Here is a 17,954-nt window from a genome sequence, read left to right as displayed (position 1 = left end):
AGGTCATGATCTCGGGGTCCTGGGATCGAGCCCCACATCGGGCTCCCTGCTTAGCCAGGAGCCTGCTTCTCCCTCTCCCGCTCCCCCTCCTTGTGTTCCCTCTCTAGCTGTCTCTCTCTCTGTGTCAAATAAATAAATAAATAAATCTTTAACAACAACAAAAAGAAGGCATGACTGCTATGTCTTGCCATAAGGAACTCTGAAGAGGAAGTTGTGTCAAATACCAGTTCTTAGTGTTACATGGAGTGGTTTTGTTTTGAAATGATTTTGTGGAATTTCCCAAGGTTCTTTTTAATAATGTTGATCAATACGTTGCCTACCGTGACACAGTATCTTTGACCTATTTCTGGGTCAACTAAAATTTTAGATTATCTTCTATTTTACGTTTTCCAGTTTGATCTTCTCTTCTTGTTGTTTAGTGCAGTTAATTGTATGACTTCATGAGGAGGGTAATGGATTGACACTTATCAGTTTTGAAGTAACCTAGCATGGAGTCACTGATGCATGTCACCAAGAAGTCTTTTTTTTAAGATTTTATTTATTTGAGAGGGAGAGAGAGAGCGCGCATGAGCAGGGGGAGGGGCAAAGGGAGAAGCAGAGTCCCTGCTGAGCAGGGAGCTGATGCAATGCGGAGCTCATCCCACCACCCTGGGGTCATGACCTGAGCCAAAGGCAGACGCTTAACCAACTGAGCCACCCGAGGTCCAGCCCCCAAGAAGTCAGTTAAATAAAGCTAACTCTTAGCATGTTTTATTATGTATTTTAATAAATTTATTTTTTCTGTATTGATGTACCTATAAATATTTCCAATGCAACAATTTTTTAACTTAAAAATATTTCATGGCCTTTGTTAATAACTTCATGTATATTGTAGACTTAAAAAAATTTTAGTTATCTTCACTAGCAATTTGATGTTCTTTATTAATTTTTAAAGATTTATTCATTTTAGAGGGAGAATGTGTGTGCACGAGCTGGGGGAGGGGCAGAGGGGGAGAGAGGGAGAGAGAGGGAAGGCAGACTCCCTGCTGAGCAGGGAGCCTGACACAGGGCTCCATCCCACGTCCCCAAGACCACAACCCAAGCTGAAACCAAGAATCAAATGCCCAACTGACTGACCCACCCGGGTGCCCTGCAGTTGATGTTTTTAAAAATTATATTTTGATCTCTCAGGTTTTTGTTGTTAAATAAGTCAGTCAAGAATATGAGACAGGGGCACCTGGATGGCTCAGTTGGTTAAATGTCTGCCTCTTGGTTTTAACTCAGGTCGTGATCTCAGGGTTGTGAAATCAAGCCCTGCGTCCGGCTCCTCACTCAGCGGGGAGTCTGAGATTCCCTCTTCCTTTGCCCCCCCACCTGCATTCTCTCTGTCTCTCTCTCAAATACATAAATCTTAAAAAAATAAAAATAAAAGAATATGAGAGGGGAGTTCTGATGTGCTGACAGGCAAGGAGTGAGTGGTGTGGCTTGTTTGTAGGACACTTTGGCAATGGGTAGCAAGAATTCAAAAATGTTAGTGCCCTTTGACCCAGAAAAACCAACGTAACTAAAGCGTCTCATCAGATTGTGCATAAAGATTGATGTACTGGGTGTCCATACTGTAGAGTTATGAATAGAAGTAGAAAGTTATGGAAAAGCCCTCTGTCTCCAGCAGTGGGCCATTGGCTAAACCATGCTTAGTCTTTAAGATGAAATTGTGTGTATGATTAAAAATTGTGTTTTTAATGCTGAATTGATGGAAAATGCGTGTAATATAAATGGAAAAGGAACGTTATGAGTAATACGTTCAGTATGATCCCAATTTTAATAACAAGAAAGAAGTAGGAAAAGAGGAGCTTAGGAAAATAACAACTAAAAAACCCAGAATGTTAGGGGCGCCTGGCTGGCTCAGTTTGTAGAGCATGCACCTCTTGATCTCAGGGTCATGAGTTCAAGCCACACCTTGGGCATGGAGCCTATTTAAAAAAAGAAACAAAACCACCCAGAATGTTCAAAAGTGGTTATGTTTGGATGATAGAATTTGGGTAACTTGTTATATTTTTTTATTTTGGGGGTCTTTAAGATCCATATTAACATGATTTTTTGGAACATGGATTCTAAAATCTGAAAGGCAAACAATTTACTACACATTACAAGCAGCCTACTTCAGTTGCTCCAGTAAAACTGATAAAACTTAGCTGAGTCCTTAAAAGCACACCCAGGTCACCTGAGTTCTTTATTGCTTGTGAATATGAACACGAATATGACAAAAGCAGCAAAATGCTCCTCGGGGCTGCTGTGTGGCTTTGTTTTCACTAAAACGACTTTCTTCAGCATGGAAACCCATTAGCCCTAGTTCTTCAGCTTGGGGGTTGTTCTTTGCTTTGTTATTGCATGGTTTTTTCTCTGGGTATCCAGAGAAATGGAAAGGATTATCTTGATATCTAATTAATGATTTGTGTGCGCAAAGCTCTTTTCTTGTGCTGGTGAGCCCACTGGCTCTGTACTGGAGGCCTGCGCGGGCCGGTGAGTGCCCACCACGGGCTGCTGACCTGTGCTCGATGTGAAATACATGTGTTTGTTTCATTTTATTTGATATTGTGCTTCCTGGAGTATCTCGTGTCTCCTCAGCTCAACTAGGACATGTATGTTTCTTAAAAAGCTGTTCTGCCGCTTGTTTGAAATCCTTGGGAGTTCCTGGGGTTTTACTTCGGAGGGTATCTTGACAAACTGTGTGGTAAACTGGGCCCTTGTAGTTGTGCTTCCATGTCTGGGGCATATCTTCCCAACGTATCTTCTTATTCTCAGTCATGTTGTTTGGCTCATTGGTAACTGGCGTTTTTCTAGGTGGTTTTTCACAGCTTGGGTCATCCAGGATAATGACCTTGTTTCATTTATCTTGCTTGTCACTAAAAAATAACCGGCGGTTTACTTCCTCCCACTACAGCCTATTGAGCAACAGGGGCTACGGATAATTCAAGAGATGAAGGGTTTCCAGGTTGTGAGCTGGTTTCTGGCCGAGCTGGCCCGCCTGCCTTCTCTCGGAGCACGGGATTAAACTTTGAATGGAGTTACACAACTTAGAACAGTAGCTCATCTGTTTGCTCCCGCTGTTGACCGGACTCTTAAGAGTGTGTGACAGGAAGGAAAACGAGGGCTTTTAACTGATGGGATGCCTGTCCTGTCGCCTGGTAGCCAGGAGCCTGTGTGGCAGGGCGCTTCTGATAAGCCATGCGCCAGAGGCGTTGCACTGAGTTGAGAAGAAAGGTCAAGGCTGCTCTCATCCTCTTGCCTCCACACCGTCCCTGTGCTTCGAGGCTTGGGGGAAACCAGAGCCTTGGGTTGCTTGTTCTTTCTGTTCCTCCTTCGCTGGGGTAGACAGCTGATTTGCCTTTTGGGAAAAGAGGCCTTTACTCTTGTGAAGATTCCCAGGTACTCATGATTGCTTTTAAGTAAGCTATTGAAAAAATTCTTAAGTATGACTTCTATTTACATCTGGGAAACATAGTTTCTGTAGACGCACATTCAAGTTTTTAATTGGTTAAGAAAAAATCATTACCTATGGAAAAAAGTCATTTTTCTTTTTTAAAAGTGCTTTATTGGGATATGGTTCACATACCATACAGTTCACCCATTTAAAGTGTATGTATCTGATTTCACAGGTATAGGCAGCTGTCATCCCACAATCAGTTTTAGAACATTTTTCTCATCTCAGAAGGAAACCCTGGTCCCCAGCCCTGTTCCTCCCAGCCTTAGGCACTCACTGATCTGCTTTTTGTCTGCAGATTTCCTTGTTTTGGACATTTCACATGAATGGAGTCATAGAATATGCGACCGGTTTCTTTCACTGAGCATGATGGTTGTAGCACGTGTCAGTATTTCATTCCTTTTTTTAAATCATTGTGGTAAAATGTACACAGCATGAAATTTACTATTTTTAACCATTTTTAAGTGTACAGTCCAGTGGATTAAGGATGTTCACACTTTTTTTTTTTTTTTTAAGATTTTTTAAATGTATTTATTTGACAGAGAGAGAGATAGCGAGAGCAGGAACACAAGCCAGGGGAGTGGGAGAGGGAGAAGCAGGCTTCCCGCGGAGCAGGGAGCCCGATGTGGGGCTCGATCCCAGGACCCCGGCATCATGACCTGAGCCGAAGGCAGACGCTTAACGACTGAGCCACCCAGGCGCCCGATGTTCACACTGTTTTGCAACCGTCACCACCATCCATCTCAGGAACGCTTCCCTCTTCCTGGTCTGAAACTCCGTCCCCATGAAACACCAATGCCTCTTTCCCCCCAGTAAGCACTGTCCTTTGACATTCATTAGCTCAATCAGAATCTGTCTTTAGTCATTTTGTATGTGTTTACTGGAATGTGGTATATCCTTTGGATGCACAGCCCTGCCCACATCTTGATTTTAGCCACAGAAGACCTACTTCCTGGCGTCTGAATTCCAGAACTGTAAGATAAATTTGTGTTTTTTTAAGCCATGAAATTTATGGCCATATGTCACAGCAGCCCCAGGAGACCCAAGGCATCAGTTTTACGCACGTTTGTACAGACTAGTCCTGATGTAAGGCTCTAGTGATTGTGGGGCTCCCATAGCACCTACTACGTGCTTAGCATGGCCCGGCGCTCTCCTGCTCAGTCTTGTCTTCTCATCTGTAAACGAGAGGCAGCATCAGCATCCGCCCTGCAGGAGTGGGGCGGGGGGACTGAGCTAACCGTTTGAACACTGCAGCCCAGGGAGCTCTTAAAATGACTAAAGAGGGGCACCTGGGTGGCTCAGTCAGTTAAGTCTGATCTTGATTTCGGCCCAGTCGAATCAGTCTGATCCTTGATTTCGGCTGAGGTCACGATGTCAGGATCGTGGGATGGAGCCCGATGCCCACACAGGGCGTGGAGCCTGCTTGGAATTCTCTCTCCCTCTCCTTTTCTCAAAAAAAAAAAAAAAAGATTCCTTCTCCCTCTGCCCCTCCCCCCACTCAAGAAAAATAAAATGACTAAAGAAAGTGCAACTCTTTTACAGAGGGGTGAATTTGAGGCTCAGAAAGGTTTAGTGATATGCCTAAGATCACACAGCTAGTAAGTGGCAGTACTGGGATTTGAATCCCTGGCTCTGAAGCCAGTGGTCTTTCTTGTATCATGATACCTTCCCTCAGGACTATCTCTTAGGGAGCTTACGGTCTAATTAATCAGGGAGCCAAACCTAACCCAGCAGACCTAATAAGACAAATATAACAGGAGGGAGTTTGGAGAAGAGAGACTCAGTGGGACAGCAGTGCTGCTGGTTATTGTCATCTTCAGAAAAGCTATACCGAGCACCCCCCATTTGGGGTCACTAGGCCTTGAGAATTGTAGTGAGGCATTACCCTGGCCTTCAAGGAGCTAGTAGGGAAGATGGCAAAAGCTTCTTGAGAAGGTTGGACTTTGAACTTGTTCTTAAACTGTAGGTAGTTTTTAGGTAGCAGAGAAGGGTAAGGAGGAGTTTGCAGACTGGGAGAGCATGAGTAAGTGGATTGTGATAAGCTGTATCCATTAGTACTAGATCTAGCTGCTTATAACAGAAGCTCTAGAGTAACAGTGGCTTAAACAACACAGAAATTTATGTCCCTCCTGGAAGTAGACAGGCTGGGCAGGTATGGCAGCTGCATGGGCTCGATGGAGATGCGGGCTCCTTTCAACCAGCTGCTCTGCCGTTCCTAGGCTGTGGCTCTCATTCTCATGATCTAAGAAGGTGCTAAAGCTCTGGCCGTATGTGCCAGTCAAGACACTGGCAAGGAAGTGGAAACAACACTAGACATTTCAACATAGAGAATTTAATATAGGGAATTGGGTGAACAGGCATTAGAGAGAAATGGGACCCAGTGGCTCACAGAACTGCAGGAAGCAGCCCCTTCCCTGGGCTGGGGGACCAAGGGAAGAGGTGGGGATTATCAGACCCTGGAGCTGGGCCCTGCCGCCTGTGGAGAGGGCACTGCTTGGCTGTTGCTGGCAGCTGAGACCTTGAGGAGCACCCCCTGCAGCTGGGGCCCAGCCCCCTGAGCTGGTATCTTGGAGAAGGTGCCGTGAGGCTGGTTCTGGGTTGGTGAAGGAAGTGGGGGTTCCCTTGTTGCTACTCCAGTACTCAGACACAACACAACAAGCCTGTCTCCTTCTTCCTGCCTTCCAGCCTCCCTCCAGGGCCCCCAATGGCAGACCCTAACTGGGTGCTGCCGGCAAAGGAGATTTGTAACGGGTGGAACCCCCGGCCCAACGTCACAACCGAGAACTGAAGTGTGGACTTGTTGCTCAGAGACCAGAGCTTCGCGATTGACACACTGTCCTCTCCTTGTTTCAGACAACAGGATAGAGGACAGGAAGAAAGGGACAAAGCCCATGAGGATGTCTTAAGTTGACTTCCAAAAGTCACATAAACACTTCCTTTTACATTCTGTTTGTCAGCACCTGGTCACACGGGCACACCTACCCGTAAAGGCAGCTGGTAAATAGTCTTCATGCTAGGCACGTTGCTGCCTGGATAAAACCTGGAAAGGGAGGAGAATGTCTGCCACAGAAGCAGAATTTTCAGAATTGTTATCTCCTGTTAATACACCAACATTAACAAACTTCCAGATAAAAATTTCTCCCTGTTCTCTTTTCTCCCCACACAATCTCTTGGTCTGTATTTTGTAGCTCTTGGCAGTGCTTGTCAGTGTGTGCTCATAATCACTGTGCAGTCACACCGTCCCTGTACCTGACAGTGTGAATTAGGTGTGTATTTTAGTCTCACTTTGGTATTTTAGTCTCACAGGTGGCTCCTGTGACCGGGGGGTGTCCTTCTCAGCTTTATATCCAGAGACTGGACTTTATATCCAGAGACTTGACTAGACTGGACTGGTTATGGATGGGGCAGGGAAAAGCTGGTGGCTCCTGTGACCGGGGGGTGTCCTTCTAGAAAGCTGTGGTTTGATCTCCTGGTCACTTTCTCTCCCAGAGTTGCGTGCCTACTGCCCTATGATGCTGAAGCCTCTGACAGTCAGGGGTGGACTCGGTTTGGTGGAGCGTGTAGCCTCCGACACTGACTGTCCTGTGATTTCTCTTCTTTGTCTTCATTAGAGAGGCTGTTTCTTGAGAGCAAGGGCAGAGCATAGTTCAGTTTTGTATTATCCTAGCTTCCAGCATAGTGCTTGGCTTAGGTAATAGTTCCTGAAGATTCACTGGCTAGATTAGGATTTAGGGACTCTGAAGTCTGCTGCAGATGAGGTGCTTCGTGTCTGGAGCTCCTGACTGTGCAGTATCTCATATTCCTTCATTTAGCTCTGATTTCTCCATTAACTACCCTTTCTCTCTACCTAATCGTGTCCAACCCAGGCAGGTGATTTGTCCCAAAGGCAGTTTATTCTCCTGTTCAAATGACCCCTGTAACTTGTTTCTTGTCTCTCCTCGTCAAAGTGGAAGGTTCAGGGTACTGAGATCTCCTATCATTTCCTCTGAGCGCTCCAAGAACCAGTCAGTGTTGCAAGTTTTTTGAAAAGGCTGTTAGTCAAAATCGATTGAGATGTTTTTAATAACATGGAGCTATATATACTTGAAGTGGAAGGTCCTCGGGGAGGTGGGTTAAGTACTGCCCCAAGATTTTAACCAGGTCACTATGGGAACATCGTGGAGGTTTTGGATCCTAGAAGAACATGAGCCTGGAAGAATGCATCTGGGATGCCCCCCCCCCCAGGGTTGCGCAGGGTTCTCTTCTGTCCTCCTCGTTCTCTGGAGGCGCACCCTGTGCAGGTGCACACATGCAATTTAGAGCTCACCTCCAGTGTTAAGCTAAGAAGAACAGATAGGGAATTTGCCTGTTTTTTTTTTTTTTTTTTAAGATTTTATTTATTTATTTCACAAAGAGAGAGAGATAGTGAGAGCAGGAACACAAGCAGGGGGAGTGGGAGAGGGAGAAGCAGGCTTCCCGCCAAGCAGGGAGCCTGATGCGGGGCTCGATCCCAGGAACCTGGGATCATGACCTGAGCCGAAGGCAGATGCTTAACGACTGAGCCACCCAGGCGCCCCGGGAATTTGCTGGTTTTTAATGTGACTCTGGAATTGATCCAAACACCATGGAGCTCATCGTGTATATCCCAGGTATCCTGAGAGTAGATCGAGACTTCGATGGGAGTAGTTCCTGTGGGACCCTGACGTCTTATCTGTAGTTGTCCAAGAAGGGCGGTTTAGCTGACCTTCAACATACTGACGCTTACTGTCCTTTGACTTCCAACAGAGGTGGCCTCAGTAACATGCTGTTCCAGTGCTCCTTTCCCGACACCGTGGCCACCATTGGTGACGAGCCTCGGAAGGTGCTCCTGCGGCTCTACGGGGCGATTTTAAAGATGGTGAGTCCGTAGGCTGCGTGGGGACGGGAGGGCCCTGTGAACAGTTTTCATCCTCTCTGCTAAATTACCTGGGAAGAGATTTTAAATACTGTAGTGGTGGTTATTAAAGCTATTTTTACATATTGCTTTTATTTTAATTGGGCTGCACAACTGGGTTTTTTGCTTATATCCTGTTATGTTCTGAATTCCTGTTTTTGCTTATAATTTATTAGTAAGACAGTACAAATATTCTCAGCTTTATATCCAGAGAAAAGTATGATGTTGGTTAAATCTTTAGTAGTGGTTATGATGCTTGGATTTTCCACACATTGAAATTTTTAGCTCAGACCTAGGTTGTAAAATTCTAATGTGGAAAAGGTATTGTTTTTAATAACATGATCATAAAGGTTTTACAGGGCACAGGGGAGCCCCGTGGACAAAATATAATCTCAGTGGAGCTGAATTTATTAACTACCTCCCTTTGAGATTTCTTTAAAATGTTGAATTTGTTAGACTCATAATCTTTCTAAATTTTTACATATTAGTTGAATCTAATTTTCAATTAAAGTGCCTTATTGAATTGTCTTTATCAATTGTAGGAGATCCCAAATATCTGGATTTTTTTTTTTTCTATTTATACCATGAATTTACCATTTTACTGACCACACATACAAATGTTTGTTTGATATCTTTCTATGGTAGAATTTTAATATCCATTTAAATCTTCTTCGGAAGGGCCCATTTTGATCTTCATGAAATGGAGAATAGTTTTCTGACTTAATGTTTTAAGAGACTAGTCTCAGCTCAATCTGAAGGGCAGATTATGCCCATGTCTACGATAATTCGATTTTAATGTTCAGAAATATCGAAGTTAAAGCTGGCACTCTGTGTCATAATGTGACTGAGCCTTTTTGTTGGATAGTTTTCCTTGGCCTTGCCAGGCTGTGAAGTGCTCAGGATCTGAGTGTTGGAAGCCATGTGCCCTTTGCCCAGGAAACCTGAGGCCACTTTGTGATGAGGAACACACAGCTGACCCTGACTCTGACCCCTTAGCAATGGTACACAAGCAACAGGGTTCTTGTGTTGGCCATGCAATTGGGTTTTTCATTTAATCAAGTTGCACTTTCAAAGCACAGTTTTTGAAAAACCCAGTTAATGTCCTTTTGCTACTTTCAATGAGCTCAGGCTTGAGCCATTTTATCTTTGAGGACTTTTACATCCTCTAACCATTAGTCCCATTTCTGCTCATTTGTGTGCTTTCATGTGGGCAACACTTTTAAAATACTTTAATAACCAGCGGCTGGAATTGCACGTGATACAGACTATTGTTTAAATCTGATTTATGAGGCTTTCGTTTGTATTCATAACTTTAACTAGGGGCATTTTAAACGTGCACTATGCGCCCCTCCAGGGGCCAGGCTAAACTAGGCGCCAGATTCTGCTCTGGATCTGTGCTGTTTGGGGTGCTGGTCACCAGCCATAGGGGGCTATCAGACGTTTGAAGTGTGGCGAGTGTGACCGAGGGTGGGGATTTTAAATTTTAATTACTTTTAATTAACTTACATTGAAATGGTCGCACGTCCTGGTGGCTGCCGCGCTGGACAGCACAGCTCTAGAACGTGCTGTTACTGGACGGTAACTTGGTGAAGCCGTCGATGGCACGGCCTGGCCCTGAGCAGTTAACTCTCCCCCTAATAAAGGTTCACTATCAGTAGTTAGTATTTTGTCCTTTTCAAAATTTTAGTGGTCCAGAATTACTGCCTTATAGTACTTACAAGTAATAAAAATGCCTGGAAATAGGATTTGTTTTAGCATTTCTATGTCCCTGTTTATTTTTAGGTAACTCAAAAATAAACAGAATAATTAAAGGCACTTAAAGTGGAATTAATTCTTGCCAAACTAATAGAATGGAGTATGTTTTTACATCTAGGTCTAATTCATAGGGGGGCACTCTACATTTAGCTTCTTAATTATGTTTTTATTAGGCAAATGTCAGTTGCCATTCCCGAATCTGCCTCCGCCGAGCAGGGCGGAAACTCTGCCGGGAGACGAGCAGCTTACTAACTGGACAGTCCGCGGGTTCTCCAGGCTCACGATTGACTTACTGGACAGCGGTCTCATTTTTGCTGGAAAAAAGCTGTTCCTTCGCTTTAGAGGAGGGAATCTGTTTTAGTATAAATACTTGGTGGGTTGAGTCCTTAGTTCAAGGACACTTTTTTTGTGCAGTTCAAACTTAGTAAAAATATGAGACCTACAGCCTCAAATGGAAATGTTTTGGAGAGGTTTTTGGCTGAGGTTTTTGTTCTTCAGGGCTCGGCAGGGGCACTGGTTGCCAGGTGGAACTTTAGGCATGAATGGCCATTGTAAACTGTGGGTCATTTGAATACCTTGACAGCAGGCGGAGGGGAACCAGACTGGGGCGCTCTGAGAAGTGGCCGCGGGAGAGAGAAGGCCGTCGCTGCAGACATGGAGTCCGTAAGGCACGAGCCAGGTGGCCCCTGCCAGCAGGTGCCGGCAAAGCTGAGCTCTCCCAGCGCTGGGCCGGGGATCTCACCACAGACTTCAGTGCCTTTTCAGATATTCCCAAGTCCGACTTAAAGGATCTGTGATTTTTGTTGCTGGGTGTGAGTTCACTCATATTGCTGACCAGCTCTTTGGAATGAATCTGGCCTACAGCAGAGGGACAGACAGACAGAGTCTGCCATGAGGCTTCTGTTCCCACCACCACAACAAAAAAAATGTTGCCAGAGTGATAGTGATTTGTTAGGATTTGCATGCATTGAGAGATGTGGCTGAGCAAATCTAGAGCCCGCCCAAATAATAAATCCCGTTACTTTCATAAATGAATGGATTAAAAACAGAAACATAATACCACTCAGATGTTATACTTTCTCCGTCTGTACTCTCCCTGTGGGGAAAGCACACATGTCCCTATGCATGTATGTGCACTGTCCAGATAAACTGGGATCCCCGAAAGCGGCCGTATAAATGCTGCTGTAGCATGCTTTAGGGTGGGTCAGGATAAGCTCCTTCTTTAAAAAATGTTAACTGACAACTACGGGTAATGATAGACCTGTGTATCTTCTCAGACGGTCTTGCTGTTTTGCTTAATGACACGCTAGAGTAGTCGAGTTCTGTCCTTTCCTTCCTTTACCTCTGAGGATCAAATGTTAAGGAGAAATATTTCTTTGATTTACATTTACAGTCCTTTACAAGTGACTTGGTTGAAGATAATTAGATGTTGCTCAGCTTTTGGCTGAGGCCATGGCAGTGAGATACTGCTCCTCCGTGCTGTCCACTCCAGGCTACGGGGCAGAAAGCCGGCAGTTTCTGTCCCCGAACTTCATTCTCTCCCAGCCCGTTACAACATACAACACTATAAACATCAAAATACCCGTCTGATCTTAAAGAAGTACCTGCCGATACAGTTCAGGGTCTGTTTCACATGGCCCAACCTTCATTTTAACGGGGAGGGTTAGTTTCTTTAGTTGCACAGATGACGGATGCAGAATTCCCCTGCAGAATCACCCCTAGGCACAGTAGGACAGTTTCGAGAAGGTGAGAAGTACTAGTTCAGCCTTTGCCACGTGGAAAGAGATGTGATTGCTAGAAGAGAGCTTGAAACGATAATGCAAGCTATAAATGTAACTTGGTTTTTTTCCTTTCTGATATGGGAAGGAACATGAGCTCCGCAACGTCCAGTAGCAGACTTATCAAAGCAGCAAGTTTGGCTGATTACAAATAACCCGTTTGCTTATTTATCATGAATTGTGGAAGACACAAATGTCAGTACGTATTGTTCATTCAATGTAACCTGTGCCAGTTGGCGCAAGTCTCAGAGGATTGCTTTGTCCCTTCCTCTGTCAGAACAGTGACTCTGTGTTGAGCCAGTTCCTTCTGTGCATGAATGGAGAGATTTGGCCTCACCGTTTTGAACGGTCTCACAGGCATGAATGTCTATAAAACACATCAAAGATCTCTCAAGTGTTGTCTGGGAAAATGTTTTTGTGTGTTCTTTGAGCAATAGAAGGCTAATATTAGTGCTTGTTTGAGTACTAACCATAATAAAATTAAAGGCATCAAAGCACAACGCAGATATGTATTCATGACTCAAAAGAGTGCAGTCTGGGACATGGTCTGTTTTAAATCCAGAAAGCAAAATGTCATCTTCCCTGTTTTCTCTTAATCCCAGTTTAAATATAAATTAAAGCACCCTAACATAAGGGAACCAGACAATATGCGAACAGCCCATAGGTAGCTCATACTGAACTATCAGCGACTGAGAAATTGACTGCTTACAAACATTGCAGAGACCGTCTGATTCATGCTCCCTCACGAAGAGCCCTGCTTTGTCCCAAGAGCCTGGGGAGAGCACATGTCCCTGGTAACTGAGTACTGTGAACTCTGTGCATTTTTTCTCATCGTGTTAGGATCATCATGAGTTTAAGTTGTTTTGTTTACTCTGCGTTTTAAAAAAAATCCCCTTGGACTTTAAATGTGGTGTAATTTTATCTATTCCTAAGGTAGTCAACTTCCCTCCCAGAAGTAACACATCATTCTCGTATTATGTGTTCCCATTTGGTCTAACCTAGTATTTCTTCAGTTAATACTCGAGAGATAGTCGCCAAATCACTATCTGCGGCCCTTCCATACCTGCTTTGGTGCCTTCTTTTCATAACTAAATAAATGGCAGACTACTGTGTCTAATTTTGACATATGCAAAGTGTCTTTGTCTTGCTGGTCTTAAATGTTTGGGATTTATAGCATGAAGCCAATACAGATTTCTGGTCCCTGGAACGATGGTGTGACTGCAGCCCACCCGTCCGGGGAAGGAATGTCTTTGTGTTGGGTGGCGTGAAGGGCACTTGGGGGGAATGTACCACTTTAGCTGTCTGTGCATGTGTTCTCTGCCGCAGGCTGTCCATGCGATCGTGCCTGGAGCACTCTGGTTTCCAGGTGACAGACACGATTCACGGTATAGTATGAGTCCTCTGAAGTTGGAGCATTCTCTACAGCTTTAATTTCTTTCTTTTAGTCCTTGGTTTCAAGAAATGCTTTTTAAAAAGAAAATTGTAATGCTTTTGTTAAGTAGCACCAGCTACAGTTTGTGCTGTGCTCGCAAGAGTATAGCAATTAAGATTTCAGAATGATATGTAACGAATATATCACTTTTTGGTTTTGTGTTTTCCTTTGGTTTTTGTTTTGTTTTGTTTTGTTTTTCTTTTTGATCCAAGGCAAATCCAGTCCCTTTCTTCTGTTTCCTCAGTAGAAAATGATTTGGTAATTTTAGAAATTTATGGGCCTCAAAATTCACTTGAGGTATTTAGCTGCTTCTTCCTTCATACTACTTTCAGCGTTAAGGGAACACCATAGTGTATTGATATTTGGTCCGAGTTAGAAACAAACTCTCTTCTTAGTGCTTATCAGTTGGTATCCTCCCCATACCCCGAGGGTCAGCAGTGCTGGTCCAGCGTGGAGGCACACACAGGCTAGAGAAGCCAGGCCACTCTTCCTGGAAACATGTTGCTTGCAGGTCAGCCCTTGGGGTGCTCATGACTAATGCACTTGAAGCCTTGGGGGCCTTGGGGCAGACATAAATTTTGAGAAGGTCCTGGAAGGAGCCTTTCTTCTGGTTTATGTCTTCCTAGAGCCTCTTAAAACTTCTAGTCTTCTGTTAATGAAGCACATCATTGAACTTTGCAGAGTTCAGAGGATCAAATTGTTTTAGAATGTTCTTCAAGGTAATCGAAGATGCTCTAGAGAAGACCATTAAATGTTAAAAATCGTTTGTCTGTTTAAGTTATTGTAAGTCGTATCTGCTCTTTAGAGAATCACATAAGCTATACTTTACTTTTTTTTAAAAGATTTTATTTTTAAGTAATCATTACGTCCAACGTGGAGCTCGAACTCGAGACCCCGAGATCAGTGGCACGCTTCACCGACTGAACCAGCTCAGCGCCCCCAGCTATACTTTAAATCATTACATTGTGATCTTACATTTTAACGTGTTCTGTAAAATATTTTTTCAGAAAATGCTGTAAGAGACCAAAAAAAGCAATAAATACAGAATGTTTTCATAGAAATCAGGGAGAAGGAAGGTTAGGGTCCATGGTAACATTGAGAAGAAAACGTACTGCAGAAGATTATGGAAGGAGCCACATGACTACTGTGTATTCTCTGGAGCTAGAGTTCTCACACTGTCCCTCCTATCCCTGCCCCAGCTCACCTGAGGCATGGCACAGAGCCCTACCAGGAACAGGGAGGGTGGTAGGTGCTGCCCCCGTGTCGACCCCTAGAGAGTCAAGTGTGGTCAGATCTTAGGGTGGATCCTCAGAGCCACAGGCCACACAGTAAAGAGCCCATGCCACTCCAGGACCAGACGACCATCACAGTGACTGAACGTTCCAAATAGTACAACACCTCCTGTTTTGGAGGTAAATACCGACAGTCTGGGACTCAACTCACGAGGATAATCCCAGATTTTCCTAGACCAGATTGTTAGATGTCCTAGAAGTTGAGTCTAGCTAACATTTGGATTGTTCTTTCTTAATATCTCATTTATGGGTCCCAGAGTGTTTTTTAAAAGGCCACAACCAACTTGCTCTTTTGTTCAGAAACTTTAAAAGAGACAGGTGAGGGCCGCCTGGCTCTTTCAATCGGTAGAGCTCGCAACTTTTGATCTCAGAGCTGTTGAGTTAAAGCCCCGCGTTGGGCGTGCAGTCTACTTAAAATAGATAAATAAGCCAGCTGAGTGCTCTGTGTAGTTTTTTGTGCTTCTGTTTTTGGTGGAGAAGGAAGGGCTAATGGGAAGAGCTGTCCTCCATGTTTCTATCACTCTTTTTTGTATCTTTTTATTTCTGTGGCCACCATTACATTTAGCATAGTGACTACTTCCTCCTTTATATAACAGTATCTGTAATTGACGATGGTTGGATTTCTTAAACAGCATTTCCAATGTATTATACTGTTGATGACATGTCATTGCTTGTAGCTGATTTGACACTTTTCCCAGCCTGTCCCACCAGCAGCTAGCTCATGCAGTGGTGGGCTTTTAAAGATACTTTTAGACAAATGTTTCAGTGTTACAAATGACATTAAATAGCTGGATGCCACTTCATGCCACTTTCACTGATTTATTTATATGCACAGCCACACATACACAGACTGCAGGGAAAGCGAGGTGTGCTTTGTTTCAGCGCACAAATGTGGCTTTATTAAAGTAGTTCAGTTGTAAGACTAGCTCCCTCGTCATTAGAGAAATCTGTCATTAAGAACTGGCCAGATGATAAGAGTTTATTCTGCCCAATAGCTTAGACAAATTAGAAGAAATAAATCTGTTATATTTTGGAATATTGGGTAACTATTTTTTTTTCAAGATTTTATTTATTTGACAGAGAGAGACACAGCGAGAGAGGGAACACAAGCAGGGGGAGTGGGAGAGGGAGAAGCAGGCTTCCCGCGGAGCAGGGAGCCTGATGCGGGGCTCGATCCCAGGACCCTGAGATCATGACCTGAGCCGAAGGCAGTTGCTTAACTACTGAGCCACCCAGGTGCCCCGAATATTGGGTAACTTTAAATAGAACATTTTTGAATCCTAAAATTATATAAGACAAAATTCAGTCAAGTGATATTTTCTCCTTTTAGCCCCTAAAGTTGTCTTATTATTTAATGATTTTCATTTTTTTTCAGAGCATGAAATAAAACATTTTAAAAACTAATAACCTAGAATATGAAGGGTACGTTTTTCCCATAGTCTTTATTTTTTATTTTTATTTTTTAAGATTTTATTTATTTATTTGAGAGAGGGTAAGTGAGAGAACACAAGCAGGGGAAGTGGCAGAAACAGAGGGAGAAGCAAGCTTCCCCCTGAGCAGGGAGCCTGATGCGGGGCTCGATCCCAGGACCCCAGGATCATGACCTGAGCTTGAAATCAGACGCTCAACTGACTGAGCCACCAAGGCGCCCCGTCTGTGTTTATTTTTAAAAAAGACTTTATTATGGGGAATTTACATACAAAAGTGGAGCAGAAGAGTGTAATGAGCCCCAGGTACCCCAATATCCGTCTTTCCCTCTGACCAGTCCTTCAACCTCGCCCTTGTTCATTCTCTGGAGTTATTCTGAAGCATATTCCAGACATCGCATAAGCGTTTCCATCTGTATCTATATAAGATGATTTAAAAAAAAAAAATGACCATGATAATGTTTACTTCAAAATGTTTTAGTAATTACATGATATTAACCAGTATTCAAATTCCTAATGTAAAAAATTTTAGTTTTATTTTATATATGACAGCTTGTCTTTATTAACATGAAAAGTTGCAAAAAATTTGGAGTCCTGTTAAATGTTTATACAATATATTTTAATATCTGCTTCAAATAAACTTGTGCCTCTGACGTAAAATCTCACAGATTCCAAGATACATTTTACTCCCCATCCTTCTGCACAAAAGAGTTCTCTGACCTCTCTTTTGGCAATGTGAGTCTGTCTCTCGTTGGCTTATCAGGATGAGGCCTCTTCTCTCACTTTTCGTGAGTGTCTAATTGGTTTGAGATTTCCTGGTCTTACTCTTCTTGTTTACAGGATTGAGGGAACCTGAACATTCTGTACTGAGGAAACAGAACAGAGGGTTGAATATGGCAGAAGTCCATCTTGCCTTCATGATGGTGCTCTTATGGTATAAGTAATGCATTCATTTGGGGGTGGAATGGAGTGGGCAGGGGTGGGGAAATTCTTAACAGAATTTATTTCCACTGGTGTGAGTATTACAAAGGAATGGCCTTGGGAACTAAGGCAATTTGTAACTTTAGATGAAGTGACTTGCTTTCCGAGAGCACCATTGGACAAAGGAAAGGGACTTCTGTTGGCTGAATAACCCATTTACTGTATCTCCCTAAGAAGATACAGTTCGAATAATAACAGCATAGGAATAACCATAGTCATTTAGAATTTTGTACAGGTCAAATCCCGTTACAACAAACTTCAGTAGGATATCCAAATTTCATATATCATATTATAGAACATTTTGTTCTTAACTTTCCTAAGGGAGAACAAGCACAGGATTTAACGTTTTGGGGGCATTTTGGCCCCATTCAGCATCCAAATGAATACCATAGCCAGTTTGCCCATGACTCGGACCATGGATGCGAGTTTGCCCGAAGCTGGCTGGCTCCGTGGCGGAGGCTGTGCCTTGAGCTCCACAGCGTGGCCGGTCCTTTAGTCGTGCTGACAAAAAGCGTAGTGGGCAGTAGGATTGCTTGGTGCTTTGGGCGAAGACTAACCATAAATGAAAGATGGAGGCCCGATTCGTGAGGAGCTGGTAGGCCACTGGGGAGAGAGGGGACAAGGAAAGTCTGAGTCTGAGGTCGCAGCGCAGCCGTGGGGGTGGTTCGGAGTTAAGGAAGGAGCGAAGCTTTTGTGGTACCCAGTTGCTCCTCCCGAGAGGTTACCACGTCACACACCCAAGCCGTCAGCAAAAGTCTACAAGTATTTCTGGGGTGTTTTCATTTTTGTAGCTTTCATTGTAACGGGATTTAACCTGTAACATCTCTCCATCAGAGAAACGCAGATTACCCAAGTGAAAGTATATATCCCCCCATTTGTGCTTTCTGTATTTTGTACCAAATGAACTTCACGGG

The 17,954-nt window shown here is 43.8% G+C and overlaps 1 protein-coding gene across 3 annotated transcripts in view; it reads left to right on the top strand.

Moving 5' to 3' along the window:
• Nucleotides 1-17,954, top strand: part of CHKA (choline kinase alpha) — a 62,333-nt gene that overhangs the window by 17,791 nt on the left and 26,588 nt on the right. Inside the window, exons 1-2 of one of the 3 annotated variants that reach the window (XM_032414506.1) lie at nt 8,360-12,107; nt 13,235-13,293. Coding sequence is in view for 1 of the 3 variants with exons in the window: in XM_032414504.1 (XP_032270395.1) it covers nt 8,244-8,339 (96 nt within the window). In the remaining 2 variants the exon portion in view is untranslated. Of the gene's footprint in view, nt 1-8,227; nt 8,340-8,359; nt 13,294-17,954 lie in introns of those variants that run through there. The other 2 variants (XM_032414504.1, XM_032414505.1) reach the window with 2 other exon arrangements.

This window comes from Phoca vitulina, unplaced genomic scaffold (assembly GCF_004348235.1).
Source record: "Phoca vitulina isolate PV1807 unplaced genomic scaffold, GSC_HSeal_1.0 scaffold16, whole genome shotgun sequence".
NCBI lineage: Eukaryota > Metazoa > Chordata > Mammalia > Carnivora > Phocidae > Phoca > Phoca vitulina.
Note: the sequence above shows the minus strand (reverse complement) of the source record. Positions and strands in the feature narration are given on the sequence as shown.